This window comes from Stegostoma tigrinum, chromosome 34, assembly GCF_030684315.1.
Source record: "Stegostoma tigrinum isolate sSteTig4 chromosome 34, sSteTig4.hap1, whole genome shotgun sequence".
NCBI lineage: Eukaryota > Metazoa > Chordata > Chondrichthyes > Orectolobiformes > Stegostomatidae > Stegostoma > Stegostoma tigrinum.
Genome location: NC_081387.1, coordinates 15,986,272 through 16,002,014, shown reverse-complemented (window position 1 = coordinate 16,002,014; position 15,743 = coordinate 15,986,272). Strand labels below are relative to the sequence as shown.

The 15,743-nt window shown below is 41.2% G+C and overlaps 1 protein-coding gene across 12 annotated transcripts in view; it reads right to left on the bottom strand.

Annotated features, from left to right (window-relative positions):
* Positions 1 to 15,743, bottom strand: part of LOC125446630 (RNA-binding protein 4B-like) — a 135,948-nt gene that overhangs the window by 83,808 nt on the left and 36,397 nt on the right. For 4 of the 12 annotated variants that reach the window (XR_009442919.1, XM_059639577.1, XM_059639579.1 and 1 more), the window contains one exon: positions 15,513 to 15,611. The exons of 2 other annotated variants lie outside the window; for them this stretch is intronic. Coding sequence is in view for 9 of the 10 variants with exons in the window: in XM_059639577.1 (XP_059495560.1) it covers positions 15,513 to 15,611 (99 nt within the window). In the remaining variant the exon portion in view is untranslated. Of the gene's footprint in view, positions 1 to 3,128; positions 4,389 to 6,480; positions 6,552 to 15,512; positions 15,612 to 15,743 lie in introns of those variants that run through there. 6 more of the 12 variants (XM_059639574.1, XM_059639573.1, XM_048520344.2 and 3 more) reach the window with 6 other exon arrangements.

The window sequence follows — 15,743 nt, the reverse complement described above, 5'->3', positions numbered from 1 at the left end:
TCTTGTACACAACTCATTTTTTTTCTTTTATCCTCATTACCAAATCATGATTTTTTCCCTCGATCTTTTAACAATCAACAGCAGATCACCTGTGTTCTCCAAATGATTTACATGCAAAGCCCATTAAGAAAAATACAGCCGAAAGGAGAGGGAGGGATCATTATCTATCAGTATTGTTATAAACAGAGTCACCTGCAGCCAGTTAATTTGGTTAGGAAAGGAGGCTTTTCCCACTTGGTTCCCTCAATAATACAGGCACAGCCTCCCTCTCTGATTAGTTATTTGTAAACTATCATTCAGGACTAGTTGCACTGGACTTCAGGGTTTTGATCTGATTCCTTCTTTATCGGGACCATTTATCCTGTCTCTAGAATGTCACTTCCACTCTTCAGTATGCTGGGAGTCCTGTGTTGAAACTTCACTAGGTTATCACCTCACTTTTAGGGATAGCTGGTGCTGCTCTTCTATACTACTTACTGAACCAGAGTTTTAACCTCTAGCTTAGTGATAATGGTATAATGAGGAGTATGCCAAACTATTACGTTATAGATTCTAGTGGAATATAACTGATGCTGTTAACATCCCACAACACTTCATAAATGTGCAGTTTTGGGCCCATGGATCTGTTCTGAATCTATCATATTTAGCACAGTGGTAGTGCCAACAGCATAGGGGTTACCCTCAGTATAAAGATGCCATTAATTGTGTGATTAATAGACACACTAATACAGTTAGCTTTGGAATCATTCAAATCAATTGGTTCTCTTTACACTCTGGAAAGTCGGTCTGCTGTTTCAGAGCCAAACATTGTGACGGACATTAGTATTTTTTTCCAAAGCAGCATATACTTAGTGCCCTTGCTACCTTTAACATTTCTTCAAGGCGGTGACTAATAAGGGAGAATACTGATTCAATGAATGAGGGAGGTCATAGGTGGTAATTAGTAGGATATTTCTATAGTCATTTTTGACTTAATGCTACATAATTGAATTGAAATGATTATTGAGCCTTTCAGGGCCAGGGCCACACATTTCCATCTTTATACCATTGGGCCTCAGTGTTAGTTCTATCCTGCTGGTGGGGCAGAACATATCCAAGAATGGAAGAGTCAAGTGCAATTTTGTGCATGATTGTCAGTCAGGCTGTTGTTTGACAGGACATGAAGAAGCTCCTCCAATTTTGGCAAGAGTTCTTTAATAGGAGTTCACAGCACATTGTAGGATTGACTGGGCAGGATCTGATGCCTTGGTACATATTCATTAGGCTGGCTGATACTACTTTTGTTTTGAGTTTTCTGCAATGATTTGATACAACCAAAGTAGCTTGCTGAGCCATTTTCAGAAAGCAGTCAAAAACAAACCACGATGAAGGAAGTCTGGGCTAGACAAAGCAAAAATGTCTAATTTCTCACCCTAATTAATATTAGTGAATCATATGGAGTTTTACATTACTCCTAAAGTTTCAGGGTTACTACATCCGATACTAACACTGTATTTTATGTTGTATTGAATTGAACTTAAATTGCCAACCCACCACGGTCAGATTTGAACTCAAGTGCCTGGTTTCTATGAAACTCATCCAGTAACAGTTATTCTGCAACTGTGCTCAACAGATAAGAAGAATGATTCCTCTACAACAGAAGGTGAGAACTTGCTATAGAGGTGAAATATGGCAGAAAAAAGAACCTTAAAGAATGAACCGGTGACTAACAGTCACCCATGTACCACAAGTACACTGCGTGTACATTATTTATATCTGTGAAGAATACAGCGCTCTGTACTAGTGAGAGAGATTAAAATCTCAAAACACGCAGGATTATTTATCAAATGTTATCCAATTGTTTGATCAAACATGTCAGACACTGCTGGGAGTTTATAAGTAGGGGCTAGTTGCTACAGCCATTACTTAGCCTGCTGTGAACAGCCAAAGGGACATGTTATTTGATATGCCAATATTTAGGATGACAGTGGTACTGAAATTGCCATGTACTTATTGAAATTGCCACCACTTATTTGTGTGATAAGCAGACTATCTTAGCCTGTCAACAGCATCATGTTAATGCTGAACATCATTCTGTTGCTACTGTATAATGGGAGAGTGAAGTAGCTTCATCTGTTGCTCAAATACTTTAGGATACCTTCCATGGTAATATGGGGTAGACAGTGCTTTTCAGGACCAAACGTGGCAGCCTTAGGCCTAGTAATGAGTTTTCTTGGTACATAGCAAGAAATAATATCATTAGGGTAGATGTTATCTCAAATAATGGCTTTGACATGCCCTATTTCAGCTTTAAGTGTTCTTGGTTAGCAAATTGGGCCTGAGCTATTTGCAAGGTATTCAACAAAGGCAACGCTGAAAAGTATAGACAATTATGCTGACGAACAATTATAACCGTCAGATCAGGCTTGCTATGTAAAGTGCTTATACATGATGGAAGATACGTATACTAATACACAAAGCTGTCCTTTCCGCAGGCAACAGAACATGTACACTCTGCGCCTGTTTCCACATGAAATAATCAGCAGCCATTTTCTAGTTCATTCTTCAGTGCTGTTCCATGACCAGAGTCGACCTGCCTCAATAAAAATTAAACAACTGAAATAGGTGAACAGTCTGTTATCCAAGTAGTAATCTCTCTTTGTCAAGAGGAGTTTGACTGATAGAGATGTTGCCAATCAGTACACTTCTCATATAGAGTAAACATATTGCTTGCCTTTATATTAATGTACTTGTTAATTGTCCTGATGAGTGCAAAATCAAAAATTTCAACAAAATGTTTCTTAGTAATGCTCTTAATTGTTCTGGAATCTCATGCATTGTGGAATTGGTCAGCATTGTCAAGATGTGAGCAGAAAGTTAACCTGAAGTCACCTCAGTGACTTGAAAGCTCTTCATTAAAAAGATTATTTTTTCCTTATTTTTGCAGGTATTGACCATCAGCTAGGCAGGGAACTAACACATTCAGGCAATGGTTCTTGTCTGTCAAATTAAACTCTTCAAGCATACCATCATCAACTGGTAATATGCCTGTCAAAATTGATAGTCTAATTTTTAAAAATTGTCTTAAAACAAGCCTTGTTGGTCAGTTCATATTGTTTAATATTCTATAGCAATTAGTAAAAGTTATATCCTGTGAAATGACAATGATATTCTGTTAAAAACCTCCATGTCTACCTTAAAAGTCACCCAGACAAGTTAATTAATCTTTATTACAGTATGTTAGCCAACACTGTTCTAAAGTGTGCAGTGCCATTCAAATCACACCAAAATGTTTTCTATCCTCACTAAGGCGCTATATTTCTCCTCAAAGATTTAAGAAACATGTTCTGTGACCATGAGACAATTTTCCTCTTCTACAGCCTTTGACATGGTGGACCAGATCTTAATTGCATTTTTCCTTTGTTAGCCAGTTCAATGGAGCTGCTAGTGTTTGGCTGATTCTTATCCACAAAGCTGCAGAACCTTCAGTATTTCTTCCTCCTTCCACCATCAAATGCCACCACTATAATTCACCAAACATCTCTTCTTCTTCCACGGCATGTTTCTGATTGGTGATACCTTCTTCAGAAGTACTGTCAGCTTCCACATGGAATCTGATGACAACACTACTCCTCTCGATCTCTCTCCTTCTCTCAAGGTCTCAATTGTTGTATTTACTAAACCTTTCCTCACTGTGGCCCCATTTTAATTCTTCAGACCACATGTGACCCAACAGTAATAATGAATATTAATGTTATTGACTGAATTAATAGAACAGAGGTTACTACAGAGCAAAATAAATGCCTACCTATTCAAATTTTTATCACAGCACCAATCAGGCCGCAGATCAGCACTCAAATCAACTCAGGCCACTTTTATTTTTGTCTGACATTCGTCAATTTTTCACAGACAGGATTGGGAACGGATTATAAGTTATTGTTCCAAACCATTTTGCACAATTTTTTAAAACCTACAAACTGAAGAAATTTGCATAAGGTAGACGATGTAGTCTTTGGAACTGACTGTTTACTGTGACATTTCAAGAACACGCATTAAGTCAGAAGAGCACCATTTCCTTGTGGAAATAAAAGATGGGGTGGCGTGGTTAGAACTGCTGACTCTCAGCACCAGGGACCCGGGGTTCAATTCCAGTCTCGGGTGACTATCTGAGTGGAGTTTGCAAATTCTCCATGTGTTTGCATGGGTTTCTTCCCTCAGTCCATAGATGTGCACATTAGATGGACTGGCCATTCTGAACTGCCCATAGTGTCCAGGGACGTGTGGGTTGGGTGGATTGGCCACAAGAGGTGCGTCTGGTTGGGATGCTCTTCGGACAGTCAGCGTGGACTTCTTGGGTCGAATGGTCTGTTTCCACACAGTAGGGATTCTATGGATTTTCTTTAGATCTGCTTTACAAGGAAGTAGAAGAGGTAAACTGATTATATTGACAGGGCTAGTGAATCTCTTAGCAAGGAACATAGGAACAAGATTAGGCTGTTCATCCCCTTAATCTTGTTCCAATATTCAACGAGATTATGGCTAACTTATCTCTAAACAGCATTCATCCCTAATGGAATACCCCTCAATATTCTAATGTAATAAAAATCTAAATCAACCTTGCTCTTAAACTTCAGTTGACCCAAGATCCATAGCATTTTGCAGGCACAGCTTTCAGGTTTCCACGATCCTCTGTATATAAAATGTGTTACTGAATTCAAGGTTTAGCTCTAATTTTACAGTAATGACTTTCGGTCTGGCTTTTCCTCAGAGGAATCAATTTCTGTCCCTGTAAAATCTCTTCAATATCAGAATATTGCCCTCTCACTCAATGGAATGTAAATGAGAGGTAACGGTTTATGGGCAATCAAGAAGCCCACTGAAAGAAATTAATTCCTACATGGGTAAACAAAAGGGCCTACCTATTGAATACTAAACCAGCAAACACATATAATTAAACATGCATTAAGTATTCTGGTCATTTGAACAGAGCTATAAAACCGAGATAGCACCTCTAGAAGATAAAGTGGAGGGCACTTTATCTAGGATAACAAAGTGAGGGGCTGGATGAGCACAGCAGGCCAAACAGCATCTTAGGAGCACAAAAGCTGATGTTTCGGGGCCTAGACCCTTCATCAGTTATCTAGGATTAGTTGCATGACAGATATGTCACATAGTATTTGTAGATGAGCTGCAATGAATGTGCGAGGATTCACACACAGATAACATGGCATACAGGACCTCCTAGCAAGAGTAGCTACAAGCAGCAGGAGCAAATGAATTCAGAAAATTCCCCTTTGCTTCACCACGCTGAGATATTATGTTTGAAACATGGTTGTGTGATTGTTTCGTGCGACTTGTTTTTAAAATAAAGAGAGTCCTCTGGCTAGCCCCATCATCGCTGCCTTCCAATTTACTACTGGCTTTATACAAACAAAGATTTGGCCTCCAATTTTTTAGAACAAAGGGATTTAAATGTGGACATTTCTCCAATTCAGATGTAATTGATGACTCAAAGCAAACTACTGTAGATGTTGGACAAATGAAATAACAACAGTGAATGCTGGAAATACTTAGGTCAGGAAGTATCTGTACAGGGAGAAAAAAAAGCAAGAAAAAGAGAGTCGACTCTTCTTGTGTTCTGGTAACACTTAAAAGTATTCCAGCATTTTCAGTTGTTACAAAAACAAAGTTGCTGGAAAAGCTCAGCAGGTCTGGCAGCATCTCCAGAGGAGAAAACAGAGTTAACGTTTCGGGTCCGGTGACCCTTCCTCAGAACTGATGGTGGCTGGGAAAACGTCAGTTTATATACAGAAAATAGGGAGGTGGGTGGGGTAAGAAGTAAACGATAGGACAGAACCCAAAGAGAAAAACAGTTGGAGAGACAAAGGAGTTGCGAATGATCAAGCTGGAAGGGTGAACAGGTATTAATGGGGACTGTTAGAGACTAACAACGGGGTTTGTGTAGTGGCAGGCTATGTGGTAACAAGGCCTGGTTTTGGGGTGGGGTGGGGCTGGGTCATGGGAAAGTTTAGGCCCAAAAATTATTGAACTCAATATTGAGTGCGGAGGGCTGTAGGGTCCCCAAGTGGAAAATGAGGTGTTGTTCCTCCAGCTTGCGCTGGGCTTCACTAGAACACTGTAGCAAGCCAGAGACAGATGTTGGCCAGGGAGCAAGGTGGTGCGTTGAAGTTTTCTTCCAGTTGTTATTTCAGTAAACCTTTGACTGTATTTATTCTTTTCTATAACAATTTGTATTTCCAATTCCTTTCTAATCCACTGATTCAAGGCGTAAAAACCTAGACTGGTCCCTTCATACAACTGATTTAACCACTATACAGTAGTTTTTCCAAAGCAAGTTGATTAGCTTACTTGGCTGGATGGCTGGTTTGTGACACCAGCAGCATGAGTTAATTCCTGCATCGACAGAAGTTACCAGGAAGGACTCTCCTTCTTGACCTCATCCCTCACCTGAGGTGAGCTGACCTTCATTGTAAACCACTGCCAGTCATCTCTCTCTAATGACAACAGGTCTATGGTCCAGTAGGACTGCGGTAAATTCACCATTCCTCTTACTATATCCAAAAGGATGATATATGTTTGAAATACAATACATAAGTATGAGAAAACTTCAGAGCATTTTTTTTAGATGGAAGAAATAGTTGTGAAACAAAGGAAAATCTCAGTATCATATGCTTAGTAGACATCAGGTGATCTATAATATTTCTTTAGTCCACTTTACTCATAACATTCTAATTTTTACAGTATTAAAAATAATAATGTATCAACTTAAATTTCACCTAGCTGAGAGTTGCTATGCATTGTCAATGCCATGTTGAGCTTAGAAACTACTTCCCTTACACTAAACTTGATCTAAAGTCAGGACTTTGATGTAATCAAAAAAAAAAATTCCTCACAAAAATGTTCCCAAATGAGACAGGTTATAGGAAAAAAATGCTTCCTCTAGCATGCATGAGTAAACATTACCAAATTAGAGAAGGTGTGAATTAGATGCAAGAGGTAGAAAAATCTTTAATCAAGTGCATCAAACAATCCTACAACATGGGTTTCATAAAAACTCAAGTGCTTTCCCCACAACTTGAGGATGAAAATGAACACTTTACATCAACAACAACTAGTATGACATTGAAATTCAGCAGCAGGCATGTTATTAAGGGTGCATTACCAATAAATGGGACAAATTTATGGCAATCCATTGTTGCATGAAGCCTTGTCCTAAAACAGACAGGGTAAAGTCTGGCAAAAATCTTTTTTGTATTCACTCTTTGCAGACATCGGAGAAAAGAAAAAAAAAATCAGCATTCTGAACTGGTAGCAAGATCCCAGTTGGAAAAGGGCAACAATGGCTCCAATTTACTGTAATCTTTTACCAAAATGGTGAAACTTGCTCAATCTAGATAATCTTTTGAAAATAGTTTGCTCATGAGGCCAGTATTTAACGGACATTTCTAATTACCCTTCAGAAAGTGGTGAAGAGCTACTTTTTTGAATGATCGCAGTACTAGGAATACTGTGTTCAGTTCTGGTCACCTCATTATAGGAAGTACGTGGACGCTTTAGAGAGGGTACAGAGGAGATTTACCAGGAACACTGCCTAGACTGGAGAGCAGATCTTATGAGGAAAGGTTGAGGGTGCGAGGGCTTTTCTCTTTGGAGCAAAGGAGGATGAGAGGTGACTTGACAGAGGTGTACAAGATGATGAGGCATAGATACAGTGGATACTCAAGAGACTTTTTCCCCGGGGGGAAATGACTATTCCAAGGGGGCATAATTTTAAGGTGGCTAGAGGAAGGTATAGGGGAGATGTCTGGGGTAGGTTCCTTACACAGGGAGTGGTGGGTACATGGAATGCACTGCCAGTGGTAGTAGAACATAGAACATAGAACAGTACAGCACAGAACAGGCCCTTCAGCCCACGATGTTGAGCCGACCATTGATCCTCATGTATGCACCCTCAAACTTGTGTGATCATATGCATGTCCAGCAGTCTCTTAAATGACCCCAATGACCTTGCTTCCACAACTGCTGCTGGCAACGCATTCCATGCTCTCACAACTCTCTGTGTAAAGAACCCGCCTCTGGCATCCCCTCTACACTTTCCTCCAACCAGCTTAAAACTATGACCCCTCGTGCCAGCCATTTCTGCCCTGGAAAATAGTCTCTGGCTATCAACTCTATCTATGCCTCTCATTATCTTGTATACCTCAATTAGGTCCCCACTCCTCCTCCTTTTCTCCAATGAAAAGAGACCGAGCTCAGTCAACCTCTCTTCATAAGATAAGCCCTCCAGTCCAGGCAGCATCCTGGTAAGCCTCCTCTGAACCCTCTCCAAAGCATCCACATCTTTCCTATAATAGGGCGACCAGAATTGGACGCAGTATTCCAAGTGCGGTCTAACCAAAGTTTTATAGAGCTGCAACAAGATCTCACGACTCTTAAACTCAATCCCCCTGTTAATGAAAGCCAAAACACCATATGCTTTCTTAACAACCCTGTCCACTTGGGTGGCCATTTTAAGGGATCTATGTATCTGCACACCAAGATCCATCTGTTCCTCCACACTGCCAAGAATCCTATCCTAAATCCTGTACTCAGCTTTCAAATTCGACCTTCCAAAATGCATCACCTCGCATTTATCCAGGTTGAACTCCACCTGCCACCTCTCAGCCCATCTCTGCATCCTGTCAATGTCCTGCTGCAGCCTACAACAGCCCTCTATACTGTCAACGACACCTCCAACCTTTGTGTTGTCTGCAAACTTGCTGACCCATCCTTCAATCCCCTCATCCAAGTCATTAATAAAAATTACAAACAGTAGAGGCCCAAGGACAGAGCCCTGTGGAACCCACTCACCACCGACTTCCAGGCAGAATATTTTCCTTCTACTACCACTCACTGTCTTCTGTTGGCCAGCCAATTCTGTATCCAAGCAGCTAAGTTCCCCTGTATCCCATTCCTCCTGACCTTCTGAATGAGCCTACCATGGGGAACCTTATCAAATGCCTTACTGAAATCCATATACACCACATCCACAGCTTGACCCTCATCAACTTTTCTAGTCACATCCTCAAAGAACTTGATAAGGTTTGTGAGGCATGACCTGCCCCTCACAAAGCCGTGTTGACTGTATTTGATCAAGCCATGCTTTTCCAGATGGTCATAAATCCTATCCCTCAGAATCCTTTCTAACAACTTGCAGACGACAGACGTGAGACTTACTGGTCTGTAATTGCCAGGGATTTCCCTATTTCCTTTCTTGAAGAGAAGAATTACATTTGCCTCTCTCCAGTCCTCAGGTACAACTCCAGTGGAGAGCGAGGATGCAAAGATCTTCGCAAGTGGCGAAGCAATTGCATTTCTCGCTTCCCAAAGCAGCCGAGGACAAATCTGGTCCGGGCCTGGCGACTTGTCAATTTTAATGTTTGACAAAATTTTCAGCACATCAGCTTCCTCTATCTCTATCCATTCCAGCATGCACACCTGCTCTTCAAAGGTTTCATTCACTACAAAGTTCGTTTCTTTCGTAAAGACAGAAGCAAAAAACTCATTTAGGGCTTCCCCTACCTCCTCAGACTCCACACACAAGTTCCCTATGCTATCCCTGATCGGCCCTACTCTTTCTTTGACCATTCTCTTATTCCCCACATAAGTGTAAAATGCCTTTGTGTTTTCCCTGATTCCTTCTGCCAAGCCTTTCTCGTGCCCCCTCCTGGCTCTCCTCAGACCATTTTTGAGCTCCTTCCTTGCCTGCGTGTAATCCTCTCTAGCTGAACTTGACCCTAGCTTCCTCCACCTTATGTAAGCTACCTTCTTCCTTTTCACAACATGCTCCACCGCTCTCATCATCCAAGGTTCCTTTATCTTACCCCTTCTTGCCTGTCTCAGAGGGACATATTTACTCATCACTCGCAACAACTGTTCCTTAAACAGTCTCCACATGTCTACAGTTCCCTTACCATGGAACAATTGTTCCTAGTCTATGCTTCCTAACTCATGTCTAATCGCGTCATAGTTTCCTCTTCCCCAATTAAATATCCTCCCATTTTTCCTAATCCTCTCCTTCTCCATAGCTATGTAGAATGTGAGGCAGTTATGGTCACTAGCACCAAAATGCTCTCCCACCACAAGATCTGATACCTGCCCCGGCTCGTTTCCGACCACCAAGTCCAGAATGGCCTCTCCCCTCGTCGGCCTGTCAACGTACTGCATTAGGAAACCCTCCTGAACACACCTTACAAAAACAGCTCCATTCAAATCTTCTGCTCGAAGGAGGTTCCAATCAATATTAGGAAAGTTAAAGTCACCCATTACAACAACCCTACTGCGTCCACACTTTTCCAAAATCTGTCGACCTATGCTTTCTTCAATCTCCCTGCTGCTATTGGGGGGCCTGTAGTAAACCCCTAACGACGTGACTGCTTCTTTGCTGTTCCTGATTTCCACCCATACTGACTCAGTAGACAGATCTTCCTCGACAATGGAAGCTTCTGTAGCTGTGATACCCTCTCTGATTAGTACTGCTACACCCCCTCCTCTTTTTCCCCCCTCCCTATTCTTTTTAAATGTTCTAAACCCTGGAACATCCAGCAACCATTCCTGCCCATGAGAAACCCATGTCTCTGTTATGGCCACAACATCATAGCACCGGGTACTGATCCATGCTCTAAGTTCATCACTTTTATTCCTGATACTCCTTGCATTAAAGCAAACACACTTTAACCAATCCCTTGGTTGCTTCCCACTAGCTGGTCTACCTCTTGCGACTGCCTCACCTGCATCAACTCTTACCTCTGGTATACAGCTCAGGTTCCCACCCCCCGCCGTACTAGTTTAAACCCTCTCGAACTACTCGAGCAAACGTTCCACCCAGGACATTGGTCCCCTTCCAGTTCAGATGCAACCCGTCCTTCTTGTACAGGTCCTACCTTCCCCAGAAGGCATCCCAATTATCTACATATCTGAAGCCCTCCCTCCTACACCAGCTGCGTAGCCACGTGTTCAGCTGCGCCCGCTCCCTGTTCCTCGCCTCGCTATCTCGTGGCACTGGTAGTAAACCAGAGAACACTACTCTGTTCGTCCTGCTCTGCAGCTTCCATCCTAACTCCCTGAAATCACTTTTTATATCCTCAATCCTATTTCTGGCTATATCATTAGTGCCAATATGTAACACGATTTCTGGCTGTTCGCCCTCCCCTTTTAGAACCTTATACACCCGATCGGAGAGGTCCCGGACCCTAGCACCAGGGACGCAACATACCTTCCGGGAATCCCGATCCAGACCACAAAATCTCCTGTCAATTCCCCTAACTATCGAGTCCCCTACCACGAGTACTTTTCTATTCTGCCCCCTTCCCTTCTTTGCCACAGTGTCAGGGTCAGTGCCAGAGAACTGACTACTATGGCTTTCCTCTGGTAGGTCATCCCCCCCAGCAGTATCCACAACGGTATACTTATTGCTGAGGGGAATGCCCACAGGGGATCTCTGCACTGTCTGTCTGTCCGAACCCTTTCCTCCCCCTAACTGTAACCCATCTATCCTTGTCCTGAGCCTTAGGAGTGACCAACTCCCGGTAACTCCTCTCAATTACCCCCTCTGCCTCCCGAATGATCTGTAGTTCATCCAGCTCCAGCTCCATTTCCCTAACACGGTTTTCAAGGAGCTGTAGTTGGGTACACTTCCCGCAGATGTAGCCAGTGGAGACGTGTGCCACGTCTCCCAACTGCCACATTCTGCAGGAGGAGCAAGCAACTGCCCTGGCATCCATACCCCACTTATCTGAACACCCACTCAGTACTAAGGTAGTAGTGGAGTCAAATACATTAGGGCATTTAAGCAACTCTTGGATAGGCACATGGATGATAGTAAAATTTAGGGTATGCAGGGTCGTTTGATCTTAGACTAGGATAATAGGTCAGCACAACATTGTGGGCTGAATGGCCTGTACTGTGCTGCACTGTTCAATGTTCTATGTATGTGAGGTGCAAGTACACAACGTTGTTGGAAAGGAGTTGGCAGATTTTCACTGAAAACTCAAAGGATTCATGTCCTGAAGGCAAAACTATAGACAGAAGGTTTAACAATCATGATGGATCTGAGCAGTCTACATACAGGGAGAAAGAGTTCCCATCTTGGAATGCTGGTGAACCAAGGGTCCAGTTTTAAGATAATAGCCTAAAGAAACAGTCAGCATGGGGAAAAACATTTTCACGCAGCCAATGGTTAGGGTCTGGCTGAAAACATTGCGCAGGCAGGATCAAACAACACATTCAAGAGGACTATTATTATCCATCAAGGAGTAATATTAAGGACTGGAGGAGTAGGCACCGAGGGGCACCAAGTAAATTTTTAGACAGCCAAGAGAAAAAGATGGGTAAATGGCTTTTGAAGGTATCCAGACCTTGGTCTTGTATGAATGAATATACCCAGAATTAACAGATTTCTTTTAATGTTAATTTGTTATCAGACTTCTAAATGGGCCTCTCAAGTGTTAATTCTCTCTGCACCTTCGCTGTAGCTGTGACACTGTATTCTGCACTCTTTTTCGCTACCCTGATGCACTTTGCATAGCACGATCTCCCTGCATAGCATGCAAAACAACACTTTTCACTATCTCGTCAAATGCAATAACAGTAAATACATTTGTTTAGCAGATTCTTACTATGTTCTCATGACTGCACACTTCAGTCTGGTAACATCAAAAAGTTTTTACTACACTTAGTTAAAAGTTAAACAAAGAAAAATAAATACACAAGATTTCTAAGCAGTACAGTGCTCAAAACTTATTTTAAACCACAATTAATTCTTAAAGAATTACATAGCCACACATTCAGAGTTGTCATGGCACATTCAATGCCCACTTGAATGCCTCAGTTGAATCTGCCGCCACTATATTTCCAAACAGTGCATTCCATACCCTAGCTACTCATTATGCGTAGATGCTTTTTCTCACATCACCTTTTTATCTTTTGCACATCACTATAAATCTATGTCCTCTCCTTCTTGTTCCTTTTATGAGCAGGGACAGCTTCTCCCTATCTAATCTATCCAGTCTGCTCATTATGTTATTAAGCTCTATCAAATCTAGTGATAATCATAGCTTGAGATCAGCCAGTCAGTAACTGAATACCCTTTGTTGAACAGTTGGAATCATATATGTAGCATCATCTCACCTAGCGTGGAAATATGCTCAAAAACAACCAAGAGTTGTGGATTGTAATACAACATGGAGGATGTTTACTCTAACATAAACTACCACCAGGCCCATTTCACATCTTGTGAAAGTCAACAAGCATAAAATAGGAGTGTAAAATAGATGGCCACCTAAATTCACTACATTCCTGCTCAGCATGCTACATTAAAATTTTCCCTAATTTGCTGCTCTAACTAATCTTTGAACAAAGTTTTGCACGATGTCGACTGGAAGAGTGGATATTCTACCAGTTCTACCAAACAACAGGAAAATGAAACGTATTTTTCTGAATGACATACAAGGTCTGTGAGGGAAAACAAATTAAATCTATCATTTTCTTCACCAATATTTTAACGTTAAGAGTTATTTGTTTTCACTTTAAGTGTTACTTGTATCACTACTGCTGAAAAAAAGACAAAACAAATAGCTGAGTGAGTCAAATATATTTCTTCACTTGTTTACTTAAAGCAGAGTACAAGCATACTCAACCAACTTGCACTTGCAAAACCCAAAACAAAATGTCTCTTAGATTTAATACATGATTGCACAGTAATTACTCGACAATTCAAGTGCGCTAATAGCTACAGCAACGATCAATATAAGCCAGTCAGTTGGGTTCATAACATGGCTCCTTCATAGTTGCTAATTTTTTATGCAAGTTCCTCTCTCTACAAGGAAGAAATATGTTCACATCTTGCATCTTTTTTGAATTATCTTAGGGTTTGGTGAGAATAGAATTTTCTGCTCTCTCCGTGGCAATACCTCAGCCAATTAGGATCCACAAACTGTGTGACAGTTTAGAATTTGGAATTTCATACTTGTCTTTGTCCTGATGAGTACAAGATAAAAAGCTTCAGTAATACTAGTAATTTAAACTCTGCACACCAACTGACCTTTTGCATTGAAGTGTTCATTAAAAATATTAATTTTCTTCATAGATCCCATTTATAAAGGGGTAATATCCATGATTTTTCTGACAATAGCTTAGCTTAGCATTTAAAGCCCTCTTATATTGTACTGTAGTTGCAACTGACAATCTGAATAACGTGTTTCAAGGGCCTGAAAAAACTCATGATTTTTTTGGGAGTGGTGGAAGGAGGAGGAATTTGGAAGGACTGGAAGAGCTAGGAAATTAGAAAGATAGGAAAAACATGATCAAAAAATGGGATTCTTACAAGTTCTTTGAAGTTGAAAGAGATGCAGCAAGATTTGACTGGAGAATGTGTGGCCACGAAAATTAGCAGTGGAGTGAAGTGAAGAGAATAGAGCAAATGAAACTGAACAGAGTGGAGAGTACATGTTGCCACTGAAAATGGCTGGAGAGGTCCAGCTATGTAAGGGCATGCAGATGAGCCAAGAATTTTTAAATGAACACAAGATTTGGCCTCTTGTGAACTACACCATGGAACAGGCTAATTAGAATACAAAAGGTAGGCACAGGTTTGTACGGGAAGCACTGATGACATTCAAATAACTGGCACGAAACATGCAGATACAATCAATTCTGGCAGCATGGGCAAGTATCTTTGCCAAAGGAACCAAAATGGATTAGGGTGGGGGGGGGGATTAGTAGGTGGTATGTAAAAAAAAGTATTATGTATCTGAATTTCATGCTGGATATACTACATGGGCATATCATCAATGATCATTTCACAGGAATGAGATTATGGCTGTAACTGGTAATACCGAGGCAAATGCAGTGAGACAGAGAATGACCAGGGAAATCTTGCCAGTGCATTTGAGATTTACAGAAACATCCATCACACAAGTCGTGAGGGCAAGGCTCAGGCTATGTACAGAAGCATAGTTTAACTAAGATTGATGGAGTTTGTGCAAATGTTCTCTTCATGTAATTATAAATTTCACTATTTTTCTTGAAATGTTAAAACAAAAGAGATTCTTCTACTTCACCACTTTTCAGAAATAACATTAATCTTTGAAACAGTCACTCACATCTGAAGGAGGGGGAAACTGCATCATGGTGCCAGATTCAACCAGGTCTACTTGATTGACTCCAGACCATAGTCCATGCAGCCTTATCTAGGCCATAACAATAAGCACCTGGTCACACAATTGTTAAAAGTGACTGTAAGGAATTGGCTATGCCCTCTTTTCAAGCTTTAAATCAAAATAAATTCACTATAATTTCACTCAGCTCAATTTACTTCATTTACAGTGGCCGATAATTAATTGCGTACTGCCGCTATCGAGAATGCTATCTGACAAATCAGCGCTGATAATCCCAAAATAAAGATCTCAGATTACCATGTTCCCTTTTGCCCGTTATGAGCCAAGTCTCAGATGTGTAGCAAACCTTTTGCTTACCAGAGAATAATGTACATTCCTTAGCTTGCAAGAACAGCCAGGAGAAACCAGTATTAACTCTGTGTGCTGTGACCAGCAAAAAAGGATCTGAGCGATAACCTTAAAAAAGACAATAATCCACAATTAGAAATTGGTATAGCTTGTTAGGCCATCAATTTCATAATTTTGGCCTCTGTAACTGTTTCAACTAGCACTGCACGTCAAAACCGCTTTAACTGAAAGGGTCTACTT